The sequence below is a fragment of the Chironomus tepperi genome, unplaced genomic scaffold (genome assembly GCF_022539635.2).
Source record: "Chironomus tepperi strain 1889 unplaced genomic scaffold, CSIRO-AGI_Ctep_v1 contig_335, whole genome shotgun sequence".
NCBI lineage: Eukaryota > Metazoa > Arthropoda > Insecta > Diptera > Chironomidae > Chironomus > Chironomus tepperi.
In genome coordinates, this window is record NW_027226457.1 from 3,233,254 (window position 1) to 3,259,803 (window position 26,550).

The window sequence follows — 26,550 nt, forward strand, 5'->3', positions numbered from 1 at the left end:
TCTACATCTGTGTCGTTTGGGCACCCAGACAATACAGTTTTCATACAATAACTCATCAGATCCGGAATCAGACCACGTGGAAGTCTATTTCTTGTAATTTCTGTATTGATTGTTGAGCAGACTAGCCCAAAGTATGTCTAGGGAATCCTAGTATATTACTAGTGTATATTAGCGATCTTTTGATGCTGAACCAGGAAATTATTCATATCTTGGTTAACTAACTTCTAGGCCTAGTAGAAATTTCTCTTAAATAAGTCGTTCCTGAATCTACCATTCCCATAAACAGCTCTTTCATCCCACTTAGATACTCCACCTAAATAACTACATATTTACACAATTCAAACTAAGTTTCAACAAAACATTTTTTAATACAACCTTAAGCTTACACCGCGCAAAACTTTCATCTCATTTTGCTCTAACTCAGCACAAAACAAATTATAACTTCGTCATATACACATCATAATGTTCCTGCATCATGAAGATAACAATAACCAACATAATTAATTTTGATTCAGTACTAATAAGCATTTTCATTAAATTATAAAACAAAAGTGAGCATAATGAATATTTTACATCAAAAATATCATCGTAAGCAGCACGAGAAAGGAAGATGAGAAATTCGTCTACATGATGAAAATCATGAACATTAAGTGGTGAAAATTTTTTTTACATGAATTAATCTCATGAGTACGTGAAGTAATGTATTATTGTTGAATCAGTATAAACGTGCTGAAAATCTCTCTCAATCTCACTTTGATTTCTCATCAACAATAACTATAATCAGCAGCATTGTATCTCTAGAGAGCAATTTTAAATTGTTAACTTATCGTTTCTCATTGGATCAAGGAAGAAAGTGCAGGATTTGTGGTGTTTAGAGTGCATTTGAATCATTTTGCTTCTTGAGAATTTTTAACGGATTTTTCAGATTTGAATTTTATTTCGAGCGAAATTTTCTCCACTTCGAAAAGTTTTTTTGAGTTTAAATGCGGAAAAACTTCAATTTTTATGAAGTTTCTTGCATATTAATGTTCAAAAAAGTGGCAAGCATGTAATCCAACAAACAAAAAAGCCATTTGCTGACTCATTGCTCGATAAAAAGGCAAAAACTCATTTTTAAGGTTATGAGAAGCAGCTAAAAAGACAAAATGATCATAGTAACCTCGTTTATCACTCAATATTACACTCTAAACCACAAATCTATGCAGATTTTCTCACAATGCAGTTCTATTGCATAAATATTCAGTGAACCGAATGAGCTTATCTTAAACCTAATGATTCAACATTTATACTGAAGTCATTGATTGATGTAGATGGATTTTGATTTTTTAAACTATTGTTCGCATTATTTGAACTCTTAAAGCTATTAACATCGTTACTATTATTACTGTTGGACTTGGATGATCCGTTAATGGGCGATATGGGAACATCAACATTAATTTCCTCAATTTTCTCTAAATCTTGTGCTATACTGACTGATTGATGCTTTTGTAATTTATTACATGGCATATTGATCACGACAGATGATGCTGGGAGACTTGATGATGATATGAGCGGTTGATATTGTGATTTTTGTGTGTAATTCTGTTGCTTCGATGACTCGACCAATGACGAAATGGTCTCTAAATTTCCGTGATTTTTATTCGCATGTAAGCCTGATAAATCGTCCTTATCCAAACTAAATTGCCTCCTTAATAGTCGACTTGAGCCTGGCTTACCTGAATCTGTTTGTCGTGAAATTGGACTAACGATGCTCGATTTATCAATTGACGGATTTGCTAAATTCGTTTCACTCGGACTTAAGCATCGATAATGATTGTACGGCAACGAAAGGTCAATCATCTCCTCGAGTTTCTTAAACAGACGTGCGGATGCGGTATTTGGGGGAGACGGATTCATTCTATTGAAATTCCCAATCGGATTAAGGAATCCACCCGTCTCTAATGGAATCTCTGAGAATTTTCTTACATTTGGTGACGTTGCTTGAGACTTTGATGACACATCAGAGCATATTGTTAAGCTACTCGTCGACTCAATTGAATATGAATTTTGGATGTCACTCATCGGTGTTGGCGGTGCTGGTGTTATTTCAACTTTCACGTCAAGCGACTCACCCGCCACAGACGGTGAATGACTTGATTGATTTGAACTTGTAAGGCTGTTTGCATTTCCAATTCTCACCGGTTCACCACATTTTGCCACCTCACAATTTCGCTTCAGCAGTTCATCCAAGCTGATGTTGAGAATGTATATGAGTGATGGAAAAGGAAGTGAGAAGAAGACATGGTGATGAAAAATATTCAATGGAAAAAGTTTTTTTTGTGTGGCAACTTACCCATGAGATTCACTTTATGACAGCAACAGTAAGTGTTAAGAGAAGTGTAACATAAAAAATATGAGCAACTCGATTAATCAAACTTTGACTTGTCAGTAAGGTGGTAAATTTGAGTACCGAGCTGTATGTGCTTTATTGGCTTTTTGTTTGCCTGGATTGTAAGCTTAACCTTAAAATTGGCATACATAACCTCAAAATTATGAATCCTAACCTCAATTTTATGAATCTTAACCTCAAAATCTTTGACCATAACCTCAAAAATTCCAGCACATTCAGCTCTAATACCAACAGATACTTACCCAAGCGGCGGTGGTGTAGGCAGTGGCTTATCAAACCCTTTCTTTCCTAACAGCCAATAAGTATTCATCTTTCCCTTTCCCTTAATCTCTATCGGACCACGTGAATCAATTATGTATCCACCAGCTTCCTCCAGTCTGTCACATGTCGTGTTAGACATATGAATTCTCCATGATGAGCCTGACGACTCCATCCTACAACATAGAAATTAATTTTTTCCATCAACATACACATTAGCTCGGATATAATTAAAAGTTTTACCTCGAAGCTGTATTAACAGTATCACCGAATAAGCAGTATCGTGGCATTGTTAAACCAACGACTCCGGCACAACATGGACCTATCATCAATTAAACAGAAAAATGAATGAATGAAGATGGGAAAAATTTATGATGTGAAGCAGCTGTCATAAAAATATTGCGAAAGCGGATTTTTTTCGTAGATAGATAGAGGGGAAGTAAGGGATTTTTGGATAGAAGGTTGGTGGAAGTGGCGCATTTGAGTGGATCCGAGGGGTTAAAATGTTAAAGTTTAGAGAAAACTTAGATTTAATTTTTAATCCTAAGATTTAATTTTAATCCGTCGATTTAATTTTTAATCCATCGAATGCTGGACAATCAGCCAAAAAGTGAACACTTCCACCCTCTTTCCTACCAAAATAACTAATAACTTCCAAAAAGGAATGATTAACGAACCTGTATGAAGACCAATTCTCAACTGAAGCGGCACACCAGGCAAATGTCTAATTTTAAAATTTCCGCTTTGATGAAGCAACTCTAATGCCATTGTGGCAATTTGTTCTGCATGATCGGGACGTGGATTAGGCAAGCCACCAACAACCATATACGCATCTCCTATCGTTTCAACTTTATAGACATTGGGATAGCTCATGATTGTGGCATCAAAGCACGTATATAAATCATTTAATAGATCAACAACCTGTACGGGTGTACAATGTGCAGCAATTGCGGTAAAGCCGACAATATCTGTATGTAAGAGGATTAAAAATAGACATTGAATATTTTTGTCGTTGATTGTGAATATTTATGTGCACAATGTACCTGAAAAGTAGATTGTTACTTCCGAAAATTCCTCCGGATCAACAGCGAGACCCATTTTGAGCTTTTCAGCAACAGAACTAGAAGAAGTGGAAGTAAACAAAAAAATTAAATAAAATTTATTTACATATTGGTAAATATTCTCGCATTCCTACCTTGGCAACATCCTGTTAAGTAATTGTTCAGTCTTTTTGCGTTCCATGTCTAATTGCTCGGTTCGTTCTTTAATTAGTTCCTCTAAATTGTTTGAATATTTCTCGAGCATTTGGAACATTGTATCGACAAAGTTTACTTTTCTACCATGATTGAGAAGTTTGAATTTTTCAGCAATGCTGTGTGGGTGTTGGAATTGATATTTTGGGTATGGAAATGGAAAATATTGAAAAAAAATTTAATTAAAATATCAAAGAATTTTGGAGCTGGATGTTCTGTGGTGAGTATTTTTGGAAAGTTTACCCCGGGGCGGGTATCCATAGGGTAGAAGATTTGATATCTCTCCTCTTAAGGACTCCAGAGGTGCTAGGGTTTTGGTGTCGATTATTTTAAAGACTCAAAGCTTTAGGGGGTTATTCACTTATTAGCAAATGGGTTTTAAAGGAAGTGGGGGTTATTTCTGTGTAAAGTGTACCCCTGTGCGGAATCTAGAGGGATGTGGGTATATGGAGTGGGGTAGGAGTTGGTTTGGTGTTTGGTGTTTTTTAAAAAGACTCTAAGCCTCAAGGGGCCTTTTGCTTATTACGAAACGGTTTTAAGGTGGGTAGGGGTTGTTTTATATACAGTTTACCCCAGGGCGGATCTTAGATGAGTGGAAGTTTGGTGCCAATCTTTTTCATGACTACAAGCATCAAGTAGTCTTTACGTAATAAGCGAACCTCCTCAACTTTACGCAATTTCCCTACTCTCCACCTCACGACTCCTTGTCTACCATGACACATCACATAACCTTGACATCAAACCAATTTACCCTAATAAATCAAACTTATCAAATTAAAATCACATCACCATTACTTCCTCCCACAGAACATCAACGACCAAAAATATCTTCAATAAAAAAAGTTTCTTCTTACGTCGCAAAGTCGGGTCTCAATTCCGGATTTTCCGACCAACACTGACGCATTATATTTATAGCTTCCGGCGGTGCTGCTCCCTTAGATACCGAAGGTCTAATTCGATTTAAAATAAGAAAATGTCAAAGAGCGACTTGATGTCACAAACTTTATATCCTTACCGTATTAATGGCGGTGGCTTTGTAATTTTAGCAATTATCTCTTCGGGTGATAATGACAGCATACAATATGGTTCGCCTCTCACGACCACCTCCTGCATGATGATGCCAAACGAGAAGACATCAGCTGCTTGTGTGCCATTTTTTGAGTAATTTTTTGTGCCACGTATAGCTTCGGGTGCTGTCCATAAAAGTTCTGCGTAATAAATTTTTCATTAAATGAGAGATGTTAAGTAAATGAAGTGATTGTTGGCAATGGGCTGTAAGTGACGCATGATTTGAAGCTTAATTGAGTGAAGAAGGTAATTGCTGATTTATCTGGTACAAGTATAGGCATGCCAAAGTCTAGTTGCTCGGTATACACCTAATGGAACCGAGCAACCGTCTCTAGACAGACGAGCAGTCAGACGGACAGACAGACTAACTTGTTGGACAGCAAGACATGCATATACCCAAATATCCATACAGTCAGCCTTACAGCATAAAAATCCAACAACTTTTCTTCATCATGCTTCAAATCACCCACCAAAAAAGCACTCATCGCATGATAGACCATCATACACATATATTAGCCATACCTTTAGCCGTCTTTGGGGGTGGCGCAAGTCCTTGCGACTCATAAAAAGCTGGTAAGCCATAATCAGTAATTTTGAGTACCCAACGTGCATCAACAACACAATTTCTTGACGTTAACGATCCATGAACACGTAATGGACTTGAATGTAAGTATCTCATACCACGTACTAAGTCCGTAAGTAAGCTCAATCGAAATGACCAGTCGAGTTTTATTTCGTCCATTATGAGGACATCTTGAAGTGATCCGCGAGAGCAATGCTCAAAAACGAGTGCCGTACGATTTGGATCACTAAGAAATCCTATTAATGGATTAATGTTCTCGTGTCTTAGTCCATGTGCTAATATAAGATGATCCATTGCTTTTGTCTTCAACTCAATGGAATTTCCAGAAGATACGTGAATCTCCTTCAATTGAACTAAATCACCCTGATAGCGTGCCTTAAATTCTAACATATTTGCGTTATTTTGTTTAACTATACTTCCTGATGCGGAGCTTCCTTTGGCACCACCAACACCCGGCAGTCCTAAATTCTTTAACGATCCTATGGATCCCTTTAATAAATCAGGCTTATCAACCTCAGGTCCACCAAATTCTTGTAGCTGTTGCAGCCAACAACATAACATTGCTTCAATTCCTTCATCCACCCGACGTGCATCAATTGGAAATACAAAATCAGATGGTGCCAATACAACTTTATTTGGTCCTTTTGATAATCGCTTTTTTAGAAAGTAGTTCCTGTAACGAGACGACAATGAAAAGTTATAGGAAATTTCATAAGACATAAAAAAGATGGAAGTTCATCCTGCGTCATGACTATTATCATCATCTCATAGAATAGTCTCAACAAGTTTTATGAGGAGCGAAATAGAGAACCAAAAAATTAATAGAGACAAAAGACAATGCATAAAAAAACAGGCAAAGCAACCATAAAAACTTTTTATCTTTACTGCTTTAAAAAAAATAAGTAAATGGTTGAGGCATTCATTGCCGAAATAAATTTTTCCGAAAGAGACACAAAAGAGAGAGAAAATGTCATTAAGAGGATCCTATAAGTGGCAATAGTCTGTAACAATAGGAAATAAAATCTTATGGACATTTTTGAGCATAAAGTCAATGTGAGTGGAATTAAAGATTGGATCGTTGATTTTTAAAGGTGATTCTGCTTGGATAATCGATATTGTCTGGAGGTTTGGTGCTTAGTATATCCTTGGATGTTTATTGTTCTGAAGGTATGGGTCCTTACAGCTGAATAGTCATAGTCTTGTCCTGAGACTGGTTGATTAGGGTCTGGTTTCTTGGGTTAATTCGAGGTATACTGTTGAGTATAACCTAGGCATACTGTAGGCTGTACTTGATGCTTCCTGTTGGGTATAACCTAGGCATAATGTAAGCTGTACCTGAGGCTGTACTTGAAGCTTACTGTTGGGTATAATCTAGGCATACTGTAGACTGTACTTGAAGCTTTCTGCTGGGTATAGCCTCTGTATTATGTAGACTGTACTTGAGGCTTACTGTAGGGTATAACATAGGCATTCTGTAGGCTGTACTTGAAGCTTTCTGTAGGGTATAACGTTGGCTGTACTTGAGGCTTGCTTTTGAGTATATCCGAGGTTTGCTGTTAACTATACTCGGGGTTTATTACTAGATACCCAAGATTAACTTACAAGAGTCTATTACTATCCCCAGATGTCTATCCTCACCTCCATATCTTAACCATCTGCACATGAATCTCCATAAAATGTCTGTTAATAATTTATGTCCATTTTCTCTCTCTTCTTAATACTTAATAGTCTATTCCACTTGAACAATAAAAATCTGCTTACCTTGCAGCAATACCAGCAAAAAGACTGATGACAAATATAAGGCCAATAATGATGAAAAAAATTACGGCAATTATTCCCCAACATAATCCACTACAACTCCACTTAAATATATTTTGTTGCCAATCGTCAAAGACATCACGTTCGTAAAGTGCATGATGCATTATGAAAGCATTTTTATCAATTTGATTCTGTTCGAGTATCATGAGTGGTCGCCAGCTGACAATACTGTCATTTGTCGCATTTAAAATTGATTTAAAGTCGAGGACAATGAAATCAAATTGATGATGTCGGTCGTGATTGCTTATATTCTTCTTATCGGCACCTATGACAATTAGATTGACATAAAGGAATTAAGGTTAGGTGTGGTTAGTTGGGAAGGGTTTGATAAGTATGACATAACCTAAAATGTTTAAGTATCCTCAAATATCCCTTAATATCCTCAAATATCCCTAAATATCCCCAAATATCCTCAAATTTCTTTAATGTCTCTGAATATCCCTAGATATCCTCATGACAAAATGTCCCTAAAAAGTAAAAAAATCCCTAAATTACCTTAAATATCCTGAAATATCCCTAAATATCCTCAAGTTTCTTTAACATCTTAAAGTATTCCTACATATCTTTATGATAAATTGTTCCTGAAATAGTAAAAAATCCCTAAATTTCCCAAATTTCCCTAAATATTCCTAAATATCCCCAAATATCCCTAAATATTCTCATGTTTTTTCAATACCATAGAATAAAATTATCAAATATCCCTAAATATCCTGTCATTCTGCATCTACATCCCCTAATCTCACCTATATCGTCTCCGCCTTCACCACTCGTCATGATAGACGTGATAAAATCGAAAAGATTGAAATATTCACTGAAAACTAATTGCTTATTGAATGTGAAGTCATTCAATTGTACTCCATTGCTGTTGCTTCTTCTTTCATTGCCATCGTCGTCTGCCACGTTAACATCTTTTTGATGAAATCTCTCACAAAATGCTTTAGCATCATCAATGTCATCAACACGAGTATTTATAAGATTATTGCAATGTTCTTTGATTTTATGCTTACATGATGCTGTAAAGCTAGCGAGTGCCACTTCCATATCTTTATAATTACTACCTTTGTACTTATCAAAATCACATTCATTCTCGTCAGACGACTCATTTGCATCATGATGACGATGACGTGTGTTGATGCTCGTTAAATTTAAATATCGACTAAATTCAACATGATATTTACTGTTGAGGACGTATTTGAATTTTTGTGTTAAAATTGTCAGTACGAAGAGTTTATTAAAATCTCGATAGAATGGACGCTCGTAGCTAAATACATTGCCAATTATGTCAATCAATAAGAGTCTTGTGTGATGATGATTTTGATATCTTTTAACGATGTGATTTGTGACTGGTGAGTTGAATGGTGAACAGACGATGAGAACTGGAAGAAGACATAAGAAAATCATAAATTATTCAGTACAGCAGGTAAATCGATAGAAGAAATAAGATTTTTAATTGCGGTAGTGAATTTGATTTAATTATAGAAGCAGCATAAATCTGGAACAGAAGTCAATGAATTGGAATTGCATGAAGTAATTTATAGAACATTGTTTCGATTCTTAATTATTATTCGGAAAATTAAAGCAACCATTGACAGAAAATTTATTGTTTTAGTTAAATTGATAAGAAAAAGTTTTGTGGCATAAATTATGGAATATTGAGTTTTGGTTGAAGATATAGCAAGAATATATCCATGTGACTGTCATATGACATCCGAATGACTGTCATATGACATTCAAGTGACTGTCATATGACATCCAAGTGACTGTCATATGACATCCAAGTGACTGTCATATGACATCCAAGTGACTGTCATATGACATCCAAGTGACTGCCATATGACATCCAAGTGACTGTCGTGTGACATCCAAGTGACTGTCGCGTGACATCCAAGTGACTGTCATATGACATCCAAGTGACTGTCACATGGCATCCAAGTGACTGTCACATGACATCCAAGTGACTGTCGTATGACATCCAAGTGACTGTCATATGACATCCAAGTGACTGTCATATGGTGTCCAAGTGACTGTCATATGGCAACCAAGTGTCTGTCATAATACACCCAAACGACTGTCATTTGACATCCAAACGACTGTCATATGGAAATCAAGTGACTGCCACATGACATCTAAATAACTGTCCTATTACATCCAAGTGACTGTCATGTGACATCCAAGTGACTGTCATATGGCATCCAAGAGACGTTACATAACACATGGTGTCTGTCATGTGACTGTCATATGGTATCGAGGTGAAATGTCATGCAGCCTATCATATGGTATCCAAGAATGAGTCCTGGCGCTGCGCTTTGTACTTTCCAGATTAGAGTAGCTTCCTATTCCAAAAACTAATTTGACGGCATTCAAATATTATTCTAATTTTCTAAAATTTCTCCGAAATGCTTTGCTTCATATACAGCTATTATAGCTCATAATAGCACAAATAAAAACACCAAAAAGCATATAAACTATCAAAACAAAAGCAATTTGATTGAATCCCTGCCACCATTAAATCACAAAATTGGTTTTCAAGCAATTTAATATCGGAACTCCGTGATTTTTTGCCATCACTTTATTGATATCCATAAAGATAATAAAAATTCCTAATATGAGTATTTTTAGTTCCATTATTATAGTCTCGACATTTCCAAATTTGACTTGCGACTTTCCCTAATTTTTGACTAGAAAATTTATTTCCCTTTCATGTCAAAATTGTCTGCGCTTCTTCAACCCCACAATGAGAATATCCATGTGCATATCTATATCTGTGTACTTATTCATCAATATAAATATTTATAATGCTCAAACTATTCATTCACGCATATTTGACATGGTTTGAATTTAAATCTGCTTTCAATTTATTACACAATTTGCGATGACATGGGGAAGTGAGGGGGGTTGTGAGGATGTTAGGTAAGACTAGAATGCTTAATGTTTTGTCAAAAATTGTGAAATTTATAGCTAGATTTATAAGAGAGACCTCTTTACACCTGGAAGTTTTTTAAACTGGTTCCTTTGTTTTCTACGATTTTCTAAGACAAGGCCTACTTACACCTGGAAGTTTTTTTTTAATCGGGTTCCTTTGTTTTTTAAAATTCTTAGTTAAAGCCTATTTACACCTGGAAGTTTTTTCTAAACCGGCTTCCCAAGATTGGATAGTCTGAGTTGGTTAATCGGATATACTGGGACACTACGGAGTCATTCTGTACGAAACTGATGACGTAACATCCGTACAACCCCACGCAAATAATTCTTTTTTTCGCAATAAAGAAGCAATTCGCACCCTTTTTTTTATTTGCTGAAATTTTATTTGCAAATGATTTTTATGTCAATCACTTCCTTTCCTTTTTCTTGCCTTCTTCTTCTTAATCCGCACTTGAAATTGAGTGCGAAAAAGAAAAAAAAATATTTTTTTTGATTTTTAATTCCTTGCGGAATAATGAAAATGTTTAAGCATAAAGCAATTGTAAATGACGAGCCAAAATCGATACTTTTGCTATTCCACCCCCGCATGTATACATAACTTGACGCTCACATACAAATACACAAAGTTGCACCCCTTATATTGCTTTGTCATTGTTCTGAGTTGATTTATTCTGATAGTTTTATTATTTTGTTCCAATGTGTGTCTGTACTGCTTTGGGGGAGTTCGGATGTACGGATGATGATAATGCTGTCGATTTTGGAATGGATTTTAAATATTTATTTGCAGGATGTGGATTTGGTTTGGATTTTTGATTTGTAGAGATGCTATTTTACTGTTTATGAAGGTAGAAGTGCTTAGTCGGCTTAGTTGCCTTTGGATTTAGTTATGGCTGCATAATACTCTTTGACTTGAATTGTTAAACCAGTTGTGGACAACCTGTGTGCCGCGGTACCCCAAAATGACATGTCGTTTGCTAGTCCGATCGTGGCTTAGCACCAATGTGTGCTGTGGCACAAGAAAGGTTGTCCATCACTGTGTTAGACCCTGTCATATCCTTAGATACAGTACAACCTTTAGGAAGGACAGTTAAGCCCTAAAGAGGCCGTCAAGAAGCAAAGCTGCATAAGCTTGGAATCTAACTACAACATCCCCCAATAAAGACCTCATTAACCGCCATTCCAAACCAACCATAACCACTAGTAAATCCATCATTATGCATAAATATACGCATTATTGTTTGTGTACATATTCGAGAAGTCATGTTCTTCATGTTCATGCTACGCATTAAGGACAAAGACGTATTGTCGGAAATAATAATTAGAATTTTAATTGAAGTTGAAGGAAGGGTGCGTGATTGCCTGTCAGAATTTATGATTTTTCACATTTTTATTTACGATCCTTGAGGCACAACAGTCCTTATTGCCGTGTCTCCGAGTGTCGAAATTTTACCCTTCAATAAATAATATTTGAATTATTTTATTTCTTACCTTTTCCTTGTTTATCTTTAATTTTGGCCTTCTCGATATTCTCAATTCCGATTTCTATTCGGTATGGTCTGTGTAAATTTGCTGCTATTGCCAATGGCAAGCCCCAGTTAGATTCTGTTGGAGATGAAAGAAAAAAGAGTAAAACTAATTATAACTTTGAACTAAATTAATTACAGCTCATTGTAAACTTAATTTACAGCATGTAGCATAAAGCCCCATTCACAACATTCACACAAGCCACAGCCACACGCCTAGGCTATTTTTGAGCTATAATTGATTACTAGAAATGTGAATGAACTCATCACTTTTGTGGTCGAGAATTCATTAACGAGGAACTCTTAGTTGTCAAGTTTATTTGCTTATGCATGAATAAGTAAGCAGACGAGTCGAGGAAATCGATAAGAAGTTGAGTGTTGTAGATGATGTGGAGGTTTGTGTGATTCAGAGATTATATGGATATACAGAAAGTTTTAAAGGAAATTTTGTTGTCTTTAAGATAGTTTTGGATTTGTTTGTATTTTAAGCTGTCGTACCCATGTCTAATTATGAGTTTGCTGTGCCTGTAAATCTTAGATATTTGAAATTTTAATGCAGTGGTGGACAACCTTTGTGTTGTGGAACATTTTTTGGAAATGCCATGAATTGTATGTTTTGTGTGGATTTGATCGAGGCTTATCACTTGGGGGTGCCGTGACACACAGGTTGTACACCTCTGCTTTAATTCATTAATCATTTTTGTAGATTTAAATCAAACAATTCATTAAATTCATTGAAAAAGCAACAAGCACTACCAAATTCCAGAGCCACAAACTCTCCTCCAAAGCGATCCATAACACAACTTACTTTACATCCCATTTCAACTTCATAATAATGGTTAAGCTACAGACCAAAAGTTCTTCATCATCATCAACAAGACGATTTGTAATCATTCTGAATTAAGCGTAGGCTTTTAAAAACTAAGTCAAATGAAAAAAACTTTTTTTTTGTTCCTCTCACTTCCTTCTTTTTCTTTCATTTTCCGTTTCCTAATTCATACTAATTTTGTGCTAAAAGCTTTTTGTACTTTTTTTACAATGGATGGAAAAAGGAAAGTTTTAATGGGTGAAATTTATTTTTATCCGCATATTTTTATTAGAATTAATTGGGCGTAATGGATGTTAAGCGGTTTGTCTGATGTGAATTTGTGAAATTGATAAAATTTTGAATTTCAAAAAACCGTTAAAAATTTGAAATTTTAGAAAATCCTTGAAAAATTCAATTTTTTACAGAATTCGTTAAAAATTTTGAATTTTGAAAAACCGGTGAAATTTCAAATTTCAAACTAGTAATGAAGCGGATCGCGCTTCATGGAATATTCACACCATACACAGATCAGAAAACTGTTCAGAAAAGTTAGAATTAAAAAAAGTTAGAATTAGAAAAAGGGTATTGAAAAATTTTTTAACTTGAACAAAATAAAAGATTCATCAAAAAATTTAAATAATGAATTTTAACTAAAATTATTCAAATGAAGTAATTCGAACCGTTCGAAACTATTTTTTTCCACACGGCAACATTTTTTGATATATATGCAGTTTGTACTGCCTGGGAAAAATTTCACGCCTTCACTCGCTTCGCTCCGTTCAGGGCGCAAAAATTTGTGAGCTTCGCTCAACCAAGTCCGAACTGCGTTCGAACTATTAATGTTCGAGCTTCGCTCGAACTATTTTTCTACTCACACTGTAGATTACAGTACTAATATAGATCACTATAGGAGCCGGGCTGAGCTTAGCTCGCCCGACTTGGGTAGATTACAGTACTAATATAGATCACTTAGGAGCCGGGCTGAGCTTCGCTCGCCCGACTTGGGTAACTAATATAGATCACTATAGGAGCCTGGCTGAATTTACAGTCCTTATCAATAAAGCGCAGATTCTATTTTATCACATGTTTTTGTTTTCTAAAAATAGGCATTGATCGAAAGATATCTTAATTAATACATTTAATATAGAGTTGCAAAACAGGCACCTTGACAGACAAAAACCAATTTGTATAGAATTAAAATCCATACAAATTATCAAGAAAATGATAAGTTAAATTTAATTTTATATTTATGGTAAAGTATAAGGGTTCCAAAAAAAAAAAACTCAAAAAATAAAAAAAAAAATAGTAGGACTTGAACACACGACATGATAAAGATAAAATATACATTGCTACGATTGCATTACGCTAAATCGTTTTAAATACTTATATTAATAATGTGGATAAAACACATTTATAAATGCTTAATTTTTACTTAATTCAAGATAAGAAAAAACTCTAATAGTGTGCGGCCGAGCGAAGCGAGTCCGCGATTTTTTTGACACGTGTTTTGGAATAATCGGCTATAATTTTGCAAAAAAATGACAGATTTTTGCATCTTGTGCCTCAGTGGAAGCATCTTATGGCTCCAAAAACAATACAGCTCTTGCCAAAATATCTATCAGATGCAAAAAACCCGAAGTCTTAATTTGAGTTTGAAACGAGTTATCGCACCGATTAACTTGCTAACTTGCTAACTTGCTAACTTGCTAACTTGCTAACTTGCTAACTTAATGACAGAAAGCGTTTTTTTGCGATTTCTCACTGGAAGCACCAAATGAGATGCGGTTTTCACTGTTGGATTGGTATTTCCAGGCACAGACTTTTGGCTAGCAACTATATGGGGCAATTCCCCTAGGGTAATCCAGCAAATCAAAAAAAGTGGTTTCAGTGATAGACCAAAAACAATATATTCACCCAAATTGAAAATTTGGTGTGAATATGAAAACCGTTAAATTTTTTTAAAAAGTCTTTAAAAGCCCTCCAATCACATCCTTACTCACTTCATCTTCACAACAATAACATAAATTCTCAAGAAACTGAACAATATCTTTTAATTGTTCATTCACACAAGTAACTGAGCAAGTGTTCATCGAAAATGAAAATTTACCATTTAATAAATTTAATTATAATAAACTTAAAAGTTCACATAATGAATTTAATTTTTTATGTGCATATATGAAAAGTTTATCATGCACAGATTCATTCATTCAGAGAGTCGAAATCCTCTTTTCATAATATTGGCTTACGTGGTAATTAATATTTATGCAAAATCAATGATGAGTTTTAAATAAAATTAAAATTATCTATATTATAAACACCCAATTCCTTTGCTGATACAAGAACGGAAGCCATGTGAAGCCATTTTGTGAAGCCATGTGAAGCCGAAAATTGAGGGGTATCAGGGGGTATGGGAGGTGTAACGTGAAGTTGTGTGAAGCCGTGTGAAGCTATGTGAGCCAAAAATTGAGGGGTATCAGGGGGTATGGGAGGTGTAACGTGAAGTTGTGTGAAGCTATGTGAAGCTATGTGAAGCCAAAAATTGAGGGGTATCAGGGGGTATGGGGGGTGTAACGTGAAGTTGTGTGAAGCCGTGTGAAGCTATGTGAAGCCATATGAAGCCAAAAATTGAGGGGTATCAGGGGGTATGGGGGGTGTAATGTGAAGTTGTGTGAAGCCGTGTGAAGCTTGTGAAGTATCCGGATACTCTAGTATGAGATATCCTTTTTGAGGGGATTCATGATATTTGAGGGAAATGAGGAAGATTGGATATCCAAACTAAGTTATTGACTTGAAATTCGATATTTCCGGAGTTTCTTGTGAAGTATGTAATTTACTTCTATTTTTGACATTTATAATTTCTGAGAGTTCTTGTGAAGTATATAAAAAAATTCAAATTTAGAACAAAATATTTCTGAAAGCTCTTGTGAAGTATATCAAATTTTTGGAAATTTAGAATAAAAATCTTAATTTAAAAAATGTGTGATTTCTGAAAGTTCTTGTGAAGTATATAAAAATTTAATTTCCAACAAATCCCATTAAATCCTCCTTTAAGTGCTTCCCCAATGCCCTCAATCTATCTCACTTACTCTAATTCCCATTTAAACGATCAAATTCTCCATGACTGAGTTTTCATTCGAAACCACACTGGCCACAATGATGCATTATTGTGTTCAATTTATATCCAATATATTCCACATTTATCTCACACTCTACATCCACATTGTACACAATTGGGAGCAATTTTTTCAATACCATAATTTGTAAGCATTTCCATTGATAGCTGAAGAAAAAAAATAAAGAGAATTGTTTCATGAGGAGCAGCAGACAGTTGAGCTTTAGTGTTTGAGGAAATGAGGAAAGGGAATTTATGGCTATAATTTTCATTTAGTACCGCACCAAATGAGGAAATTCCTTCATTTCTTCTTTTATTCTGCTCTAACTAATGAAAGTGTGAAAGCAAAGCACAACGATGAGTGCTAAATGGACTGACGTATATTCTTAGAAGCATTCATTTGTGCCTTGCCTTTTTTCTTGCTTCTTCTTCTTCTTCAGTCACAGACCGAAAAAGAACTTTTATTGTTGCTGTCCGACGAAAACAAATTTCATGGGAAATAATTTTCATTTATATTTTTCATTTTTTTTACCAGCTGACACGCTAAGGAAGTTGAAAATTTGTTGTTGATGGTGGATGGGAAGCTTTTGTGATTGATTGGTGTGAATTATCAGGTTAGCGCTGTTTTAGAGAAGTCTAAGAGAGAGACAGGATGTAGAGTTTGGGGGATACGATTATGACCAGAGTTTGACTTGATTATCTCCTGAATACAATGCTACAACATGCCGTCAACGCGGTGATGATATGGATTCCTAGTGACTGCATAGTGTCGCACAAGACGCAGAGTCCCTTAGCTCCGAGTTGTCAGAAGGATTAGAATATTAGATCCGTCTTCATTCATTGCCTATCCTTAGGAATTGAACCAAGTCCGGATCCAGCTAAGGAAGCTAAGAAAATCGTCCAAATCGTAGGAATCAAACCTTAACTTTTTTGAATATTTTACTTCATTTCCATTTTCTGATTGACATTTGTGATTAAAAGTCATGCATATTCAGCAGCACATCTCATAAAAAATCCCAAACGTCCATTGACCCAAGCTGATATACATCAAGCTGCCATTAAAATATTCCACAAATAAATCCAATTCTCCTTATCTTTCCAAACTGACAAGCAAAATCTATTTTCCATCATTTAATGATGTTTTCAAAATGCACCGCCGTCTGTTTATTGATCAACATATAAATGTAAGTTATGTACGTAAATTTAAAAACTTTCAACCCAGACTAGACTGTTTATGTGAAAAGCAATGAATTTTAATGCACAACACTCGCAGAAGTTTTACACTATTTTGTATATTTTAAAAAAAAAGTGGAAATAACTTCGTTTTAGTGAAGCATTTTTAGTGAATGCAAGCATAAAGATTGATGCTTTGATGTTAGTTCCTATGGAAATTTGAGTGGATTTTAAAGAGGCTTTTTGTAGGCTGGTAATTGAATTTTTATGAGATATTTTGTGCTTGGCTTGAAAAATTGTTAATTATTCCACATGCTGAAGTTCGATTCCTTCAATACACTTTAATCCTATAGTTCTACAACTTCTTCCTTAATCTCCTCAATCTACTTGTAAATGAACACTTTCCTTAATTATAACTTTTAACATAATCCCATGCACACAATTCCTCAACACTTAGTCACTAAAAAGGTATCAATTTCACAGAATGCACACTCAAAAAGTAAAATTTTCATTAAGCACTTGAAGCGAGTCTAACATTATCGCAATTATATGGGAATATAATGGAATTGCACACGTTTTGTAATTTGATATAGTCGACTATACACAATATGGGAATGTAAATTGCATTGTGCTAAATTAGTGCCGTATCTGCACGGATTTCAATTTCTATACACAGAAGGATATCTTGTTATACAATTATCCTTAATTTAAAGTGGATTACTCACAATATGATGCTCAACTAAGTGCAGTCATTGAGAGAAGAATCAAAAAATCTGCAATTTTTGGCACTAAATAAATTTTTATTGCCGTTCACATCAAAATTTATTTGATTTTCTTTATTGCATCATCGATTTCTATTGTTGTGGCTATTGTTCTTGTCAATTTTGACTGGATATACTCAGACGTGCCGCAGATGGTTTAGTTTGCTTAAGGGATTAAATAGAAACTGAGGGATTATTGTAGAGTAAGTTGTTATAGTGGCGATTATAGTGGATGTAATTAAGGTGTTTTGTCACTGAGCAGATGCAATTTATAGGCAATTATGTACGGTGGATTAAAAAAATTATAAAAAAAATAACTTGAAATAACTATATACAAAAGGATTTTTTTCAGTATGGGATTCGAACCCTCAATACTCAATCTATTATTTTCTTTCTACTGGATTCGTTACAAATCATTTTGTCAATTTTAGCAATTTGTTCTTAACATTACTCATAGTTCGTCTTAGATAGTACATCGAAACATCCTTATACACACTTAAGATCCCCCCATCCCCTCCCAATTTCCCTTCATCCTAATCAAACAGTCAACTCAAAATCTCTGGATTAAACCAATAATTCACAATCAATTTAATCAAAACGAAGACAATGACTCATCCCAATAGAGAGAGAGGACACAGACATAAAACAACATCAATGGGATTAGCAAGAATAATATTCAATTTCAATTCAATTCAGGATCATCAACGACATCACTTGAAATATTCTGAAATAAAATATATATCTATATACATAGAAAATGAGACACAAAAGAGGACAAAAAGCAATTTTCATACATAAAGAAAAGTAGACAATTGAAGCCATTGATGGTAATTGCTTTTCTCTCTTTTCATGTTTCATTCATTTCCTCTCGCCCCGGCTCACTGCTGCTTTCACTTATATCTAAGAATCATATTACATACAATATAGAAATTATTGTTATGGGGAGCATATTTCTTAGTCTTAATTACCGTCAATACTTACAAATTGCTTTTCTTCAATATATCTTCTGGTGTGTATATGGAGGAAATCGAGGATGATAATTGAAATGGAACGAAAGGTACGAGGAAAGTCTTAATAATTAGATATTCTGCAGATGGAGTCACAAAAAGGGTAAATTAATAAATTAATGAAGTCAAAATCTCAGAGATCAATAAAATAATTAACGGAAATGCAATTTGAGGTTATGTTAAGACGGAATGAAATATTTGAATTGGATATTATGCTTGCCACTTTTTTTGAGAGTTTCGTCCAGAAATTGGATCAAAATATTAATTTGATCAAAAGTTATTGCCAAAATACTTTTCGAGGTGGAAAAAAAATGGCGGAAAGTTGAAAATTCAATTCAAAACTGCTTCTTACATTCTGTAGATTTCAATGATGTCAACTAACTCGAGGACATTATCTTTCCCGTTTTCCCACAGTAACTGAGACAAAACAATGTATGGAGGCAGTATAAAATATTGTGTACATGAGGAAGAGATATGGTTCTGAATATTAAATGAAATTATTTGTTGCTTTCCTTCAAATCCATTAGTACGAGTCTCATTTTTTTCCACGTCCATAAGACAGAAAAAAAAATCCGGTATAATCTCAGCAGTAGTCTGTATCATTGTCAGATTTCTCTCATTCGAGAGATCCATTTATGCGGTAGGGGATTTATATGGTAGCTTTTCAGAATGAGAGAAGCATGTTTATAATACTTTTCAAACAGTCAACAAACAAACAATAAGTATACAAACATAAATCCATGTTCTCAATGCTCTTTTCAGCTTTTTGTGTCTATTGTACTTTTCCTCGTTTGTACGATTGAATGTATGCTTAATAATGTACTTTATGTAAAATCATCATCAACATCATCATGCACATTATTCCCTTTTAAGCTGCATATGTTGGAATTGCATTTGTTATTGAATGTATTCCATTTTCTTGTGTGGAATGAAAATTGATGAAGGAAGTTCGTGTTAATGAACCATTTGCGTTGTGCTTGGAAGCGCATTCTGATGAATATGGAATATCAAATGACAACTAAGACACCCATCACATTGGTAGTTTCACTTCCTCTCCATCACATAGTTAGCATTTTAATCTTCTTTTGAAAAAGCTCCAGCCATTATTTCCATTTGATTTCATTTGTTTTCCATCATTCACGTCATTTCACTTCATCCTAGTTGTAAGATGTAGATTACAAATAGAATACATAAAGTCTTTAGAGACACTAAGTATCTAGATCTACAGGAAGGATATTCAACACAGATACATTTAGATCCGCAGAAAGCGAGAATACGAGAGGGAATAATTATGCAAGTGCCGTAACTTAACATACGAAAAAAAAAATTTTTTGTGCCTTTTCACGATGAAAAATGTTTTGCCACTGTCGTAAATTTACTCCAGTGAGGATGATTATTCTTGTTGCTGGTGACGTTGAAATTGTATTTGCTTAGTGCCCTTAGGATGACTTTTTGAGGTTAAATTTGATTTTGGTGGAAATGGACAAATTTTAAGAATTTCATATCTTCTTTGCTTTAGAAATCAATGTTTGCCACTTTTTTGCACAGCTTTGTCTTTGAATTTCTGAAAAATGTGCTTTAATTCAAGAGTTATTCAACAAAAACTTTTCGAGGTGAGAACAAAATGGCGGACAAATATTTCTGAAAGTTTAATGTAAGTTGCTGTGTATTACTCTTAAAGCACTAAAGAACTCAAAGTTCAACTCTCAAAACACAAAACTTCCAGTTTCCAACTCCAAAATCCTTCAAAACTCACCCAAAGGGGAAAATTCTTTCCTCGTTATAAAGCTGAATTATTGTAGATTGTTTGTTTGCAGTCATTATTCTTCTTTCATTTTGTTCCGAATGACACTTTGTGACTGTTTGAATATGAGATACTTTACGAGATTTCCTTTTTTTTTCCATCTCCTTCTTGTTAGTTTGAGCAATTTTTCTACATTTTCTTGGGATTTTCTTTTAACCTATAATGTATTTTTGGAATTTTCTTCGTCATATTTCTTCCTATCTGCCTTAGTGTAAACGACATTTTAACGAATTTGTCTACATTTGTTGTTGCTGGATGTAGTCAAGATGTTAGAGAGGAACACAATGTTGATTCTTAAGGACAAGGATATGGAGATGGTGGAATTCTAGCTTATTCTGAATAAGACATTCGTTTATGATAATTTAATCACAATTTCCAAGCAAAAATACCAAGAATTCAACTGCAGAATTCAATCCACTTCCACCCAACAGTAAACATACACAAAAACCCAAACAAAATGAAAAACTTCTTCAGTTTTCAAGAATAGCTCTCTATTACACACATAAATAAATTTAGTTCAATTCCAAATTGAACACTTGAAGCAGAAGCCAAAAACATTTTATTTTTTCTGTGAAAATTGAAGAAGAAAAATCTGTTTTTGATAATGTTTTTATCATCAAAAGTTTGAGTCTGTATGTCGGTTGATGCTTTTTAGCTTTTTGTGATGGAGAAAATTGAGTTTCATCAATGATATCAGCAATAAAATGTTGTATTGATACATTTCCATTTTCCCAGTAAGGTCGAAATTGGAAATGAATACAATGAAGAATTATTTGAAAATTAAAGTCTTATTATTGAAGAATGGAATTGAAAGTTGAAAACCGCATTGGGAATTTTAATTTTATGAAGAAAGTTTGGATGGTATTAAGTCTGGATTTTGTAGCAAACATGAGAAATACATTCGGAAAGTTTCTGTTTTGTGAGAAATTTGTGAGATTTAATTTTGAGATCATGAACTTCCAGGTGGATATGGGGTGGCTTCTTTGAAGATTTTAGGGAATATTATGGATCAATTCAGGTTTTTGATGACTTAGTAAGGATATATGCAAAGTAAGTAAGGCTTTTACAATGCATACTACCCCTTACCCACCAGGAAGTCAATCTCTAAACACAAGTAACTCTTAAATCCTCGATAGCACAGCAATAAAATCAAAATTAAAAAGTTTTTCAGCTTTTAATTCCATTAAACACAAATAAAGCTTCAAGCAGCAGCAACATAATGTCATCAATTCCCACAAGATACAGAATCAATTCACTACGTGTCAATTATTATCGATCATCCATGCTGTATCATTTTCAGCACCCCGGAAATTACAAAAAAATATTTTTTAAAAACTCACTGAATTGTCTAAAAAATTTCTCTCAGTTCCAATAAAAGAAACATTTTAATAGATCCAAATGTCTTCAAACTCATTGACAAAAAAGGTCTATAGAAATTTTTTTAAGGATGAAGAAACGGAATTGAAACTGTTTATAAATTGTGTGCGAGATTCAAAGGGATTTCTTGTGTGTCATCTTATCAAGAACTCTACATTATGTGAGTGGGAATGTGTATGGAATGAAGATTAAATGGAGAGAAAAGAGAGTAGATATGAATCCCGAGTGTACAAAGAGCACGCTAAGAGCATGCTCAAATTTTCGCTGAGCACGCTAGTGTGAGCATGCTCTTTCATACAAAACCTGATGTCACTACTTTACGCTTCTGAGCACGCTCAGAGAGCATGCTCTTTTAACGTGCTCAGAGCACATCATGAGCATGCTCTAGAATGTGGTGTGACATGAGACATTTTTTGAAAAGTGTCATGTGACATAAAGTTGAGCATGCTCAGAGCATACTTAGGAGCATGCTCAATGAGCATACTCAAGAGCACACTCACTGAGTATGCTCTAGAGCGTGCTCACTAAGCATGCATAAATATGCAAAATTTAAAAAAAATTAATTAATTTTCACTTGTGGAAGAGAGAGAGGAGAATGTACTTTTTTAATCATATAATATTAGTTCTATTAGAAAATGTGTTTGTAATAAATTCTGTTTAATTAATAATCTGAAAAAACCAAAGTTAGAAAATTTCGCTTTTACCTGGATTCGAACCTGAGACCGCTTCGTTGCTATATGAGACCATCGCCTTAACCATTACGCCACCGCTGTATTTTACCTAATAATTTATATTTGGCAAAAACCATATATAAATGTTACGTATTTTACTGATTAATTTTAAAAGTTTTTTGGTTATTTTTTTCGGTGTTTCACTGTATTTTCAGGTGGATAATTTTCATAGATTTTTCCAAGATTTTCCACATTTTCTTGTTGTGCTCAGGATGTGCTCTTGAGCATGCTCAACCATGTGCTCAGGTGAGCACGCTAAAATTTCATAAACCACATTTCCACGTTGTGCTCAGGATGTACTCTTGAGCATGCTCAACGATGTGCTCAAGTGAGCATGTTAAAAATTCATAAACCACATTTCCACGTTGTGCTCAGGATGTGCTCTTGAGCATGCTCAACGATGTGCTCAGGTGAGCATGTTAAAATTTCATAAACTACATTTTCACGCTGTGCTCAGGATGTGCTCTTGAGCATGCTCAACCATGTGCTCAGGTGAGCACGCTGAAATTTTATAAACCACATTTTCACGTTGTGCTCAGAGTGTGCTCTTGAGCATGCTCAACCATGTGCTCAGGTGAGCACGCTAAAATTTCATAAACTACATTTCCACGCTGTGCTCAGGATGTGCTCTTGAGCATGCTCAACGATGTGCTCAGGTGAGCATGTTAAAATTTCATAAACTACATTTCCACGCTGTGCTCAGGATGTACTCTTGAGCATGCTCAACGATGTGCTCAGGTGAGCATGTTAAAATTTCATAAACCACATTTTCTCGTTGTGCTCAGGATGTGCTCTTGAGCATGCTCAACGATGTGCTCAGGTGAGCACGCTGAAATTTCATAAACCACATTTTCTCGTTGTGCTCAGGATGTGCTCTTGAGCATGCTCAACGATGTGCTCAGGTGAGCATGCTGAAATTTCATAAACCACATTTTCTCGTTGTGCTCAGGATGTGCTCTTGAGCATGCTCAACGATGTGCTCAGGTGAGCACGCTGAAATTTCATAAACCACATTTTCTCGTTGTGCTCAGGATGTGCTCTTGAGCATGCTCAACGATGTGCTCAGGTCAGCATGTTAAAATTAAATTTGACATAATGCATGAGCATGCTCAGAATGTGCTCATGAGCATGCTCAACGATGTGCTCAGGTGAGCATGTTAAAATTAAATTTGACATAATACACGAGCATGCTCAAGATATGCTCAGGAGCATGCTCAAGAGTATGCTCAGATGAGCATGCTAATACTTAAAATGCCATTTTGCATGAGCATGCTTAAGATGTGCTCAAGAGCATGCTCAGTAGTGTGCTCAGGTGAGTACATCAACATTTTGATTTTGAGTATGCTCATGAGCATGCTCAGTTGAACGTGCTCACCTGAGCACGCTCAAAAAAATTTTATATTTTTCGAGAGCACATTCAGAGTGTGCTCATGAGCGTGCTCAGTTGAGCATGCTAAGCTGAGCACGTAAAACGATGAATTTGAGCATGCTCAGAAGCGTGCTCACAAAACTGAGCACGCTCTTTGTATACTCATTAATGTATATAAATGAATGGTTCATAAGTATAGTTTGCGAAAAAAGGGATGAAAATTAGATTGAGTTGGAAATGCTTGAGAGTTTTGGTATGAAGAAGGTGCATTTAATGTCTCATATGTATGGTTGTGACGTCAGATCGGGTCAGCGTAAAACCGGATTCAGGTAGGAAGTTTCAACAAGTCAGGACCAGAGTTGCAAAACGGACAACTGTGACAGGCAAAAACCGTACAAATCCTTGATAATTTGTATGGTTTTTCTTACAAATCCATACAAATGAGCAATAATTTGTACGGTTTTTGCCTGTCACAGGTGCCTGTAATGGAACTCTGGTCAGGATGACACCGTCTGAACGTGCAGATATTTCATGGGATTTGAACCAACACCGCAAAATCAAATCAATGATTTTCAACATTATTATCATTAAAATTCATGAAAAAATTGACAAAATCTTAATTTTAATCATACCGAAGCCTCCCTGCTCAACCTCTCAGTCTGACAAACTAAGCACATCCAAAAATCATCCCAAAAAACTAAATTTTCTCATCAAAAAACTAAAACTAAACATAACTAACTTTACTATCATGAGAAAAAATAGCAAGGAAGCTTCCGTATCTAACCTCCTACATACAGTCGAGGATTAAGAGGAAGAAAACAAGAAGACTTAAAGGGATCTGTGTGGCAATTTACATAAAAAGAAATAAAAACAGAAACTATCATGAAAGTGTGTCTAACGAAGCATTCAATTTATATTTGATCCCAACAGGAAACTGTCCATTGGCCCCTTTTTTTTGTGTGTGCTACATATTATCTCTTAATCTAACAACAACATTGTAAATGCCCACCTTTTCACCTTTGTCTATTTGTTTGATGTTGGGCTATGAATATCTGTATTATTACATTACCATATCGTAGGATGTTATTGTACATAACATTTCATTGTGGTCCTTTTCATTTCCTTATTTTTCCTCCCACCACATCATGTCTTCTTGTTCATGGTCTGTTATCAGCATGAGTGATTATATGAATTTGATTGATAACAATTTGTAAAGGCTTTTGTTCATGGGATATAGTATGAATATGTAGACAGATGTAATAAGGAGGATAATGGGAGGGAATGATTTTTGGATGCCTCTAGGGGAACGTTAGTTTTGGTGTCTTTTAGGATGGAGATTTGGTGATATTTGAATAGCTTCTTTTAGATTTGTTGGACTGTATTGATGATGTTGGATTAAGAATAGAAAAATCTGGATTTGGGATGAATTGAAACTCATTTCAGTCTTCTATAGGCATTGCGTGATACTTTCAGGGCACATCTATCTATCAATATCCCAATTATTAGAAGTTCTCGTCTCTATGTCTCATATTTCAAGTTTCTGACTCTTTCCTTAATTAAACGATGCTCAAAGTTCCAATTTAGGCTTGATCTTGTTCATTAGGCAGTAAAAGTATCTAAATCTTTGAAAACAAGCGAATTTGGGATGGATGGAGAGTACGAACTAGGACAACCTTTGGCTTATATCATCCTAAAAATCAGCCAAGCACCTTATCTATTCGACCAGCAATCGAACGTTACCCAGAGCCAAAATCTCTTCTCAAACTCATACAATAAGCAGTTCAATTCCTGGAATTGTACAAATTTTGAAACGATAGGATTCGAACCGACGATGATCGAATCATCACAACAAATTTAAGTCCAAGACCATGTCAATTACTCCATATTGACATATATAACTGTTAATTGCATCATGGCATCCAATCGTTGAGTTTCAAGCTATTTAAACAATGAGTTTCATGTCGTAGCATTATAATCAGTTAATGACAATGCCTTGGATTACCAAATTCTTCTACATGAACAGAATCAAAGCCATTTCATCGACAATTCTCATAAAACCCCCAAAATCCTTCAAACTAGTCCCCTAAAATTATATTCCATATAAAAAACGTTGATAGAGGACTCGAAATAAAAAAAGAGCATGAATAAAAATAGGGAGCAAAAACTCCATGTAATCATACATGAGAATGAAAAGCAAAACTAATAATCATTTGTTACACAAATCACCATTAAATGAAAAGGAAGAAGTAAGGAGAAAATTTTATCGAGCATGATAAAATATTCAATGTAAATGATTTGTATCATGTCATTTAGATATATCTTAATGATTTGTACTGTGCTCTTCTGATGTCATTTTTGGAGTAGGCCTCACTCCATGTGCGACAGTCATCCAATTGAGATGATAAAAATTTTTTCATTCATTCATCAATCGAGGCTGGTTGGAGACCCAAAAAAAGAAAATTGTCGATAGGAATGATTGATGAAAGAGAATTTAGGCAGTAGCCTTAACAAGGCATATTGATTTGCTTATTCAGCTTGTTTCATCAATTTTTCAGAAAATGTAATTTATAGATTGAAATTTTGTGTTTTTTTAT

At 34.9% G+C, this 26,550-nt stretch overlaps 1 protein-coding gene across 1 annotated transcript in view; it reads right to left on the bottom strand.

Annotated features, from left to right (window-relative positions):
• Positions 1-1,164: 1,164 nt before the first annotated feature.
• Positions 1,165-26,550, bottom strand: part of LOC139093389 (uncharacterized) — a 120,613-nt gene continuing 95,227 nt past the window's right edge. The window contains exons 4-16 of the mRNA XM_070644092.1: positions 11,780-11,893; positions 8,113-8,745; positions 7,313-7,634; positions 5,491-6,224; positions 4,916-5,108; positions 4,755-4,850; positions 3,843-4,019; positions 3,691-3,767; positions 3,325-3,615; positions 2,891-2,969; positions 2,632-2,823; positions 2,333-2,344; positions 1,165-2,230 (exon numbers count right to left, since the gene is read on the bottom strand). Coding sequence (XP_070500193.1) covers positions 1,258-2,230; positions 2,333-2,344; positions 2,632-2,823; positions 2,891-2,969; positions 3,325-3,615; positions 3,691-3,767; positions 3,843-4,019; positions 4,755-4,850; positions 4,916-5,108; positions 5,491-6,224; positions 7,313-7,634; positions 8,113-8,745; positions 11,780-11,893 — 3,893 coding nt within the window. The 3' untranslated portion in view covers positions 1,165-1,257. The remainder of the gene's footprint in view (positions 2,231-2,332; positions 2,345-2,631; positions 2,824-2,890; positions 2,970-3,324; positions 3,616-3,690; positions 3,768-3,842; positions 4,020-4,754; positions 4,851-4,915; positions 5,109-5,490; positions 6,225-7,312; positions 7,635-8,112; positions 8,746-11,779; positions 11,894-26,550) is intronic.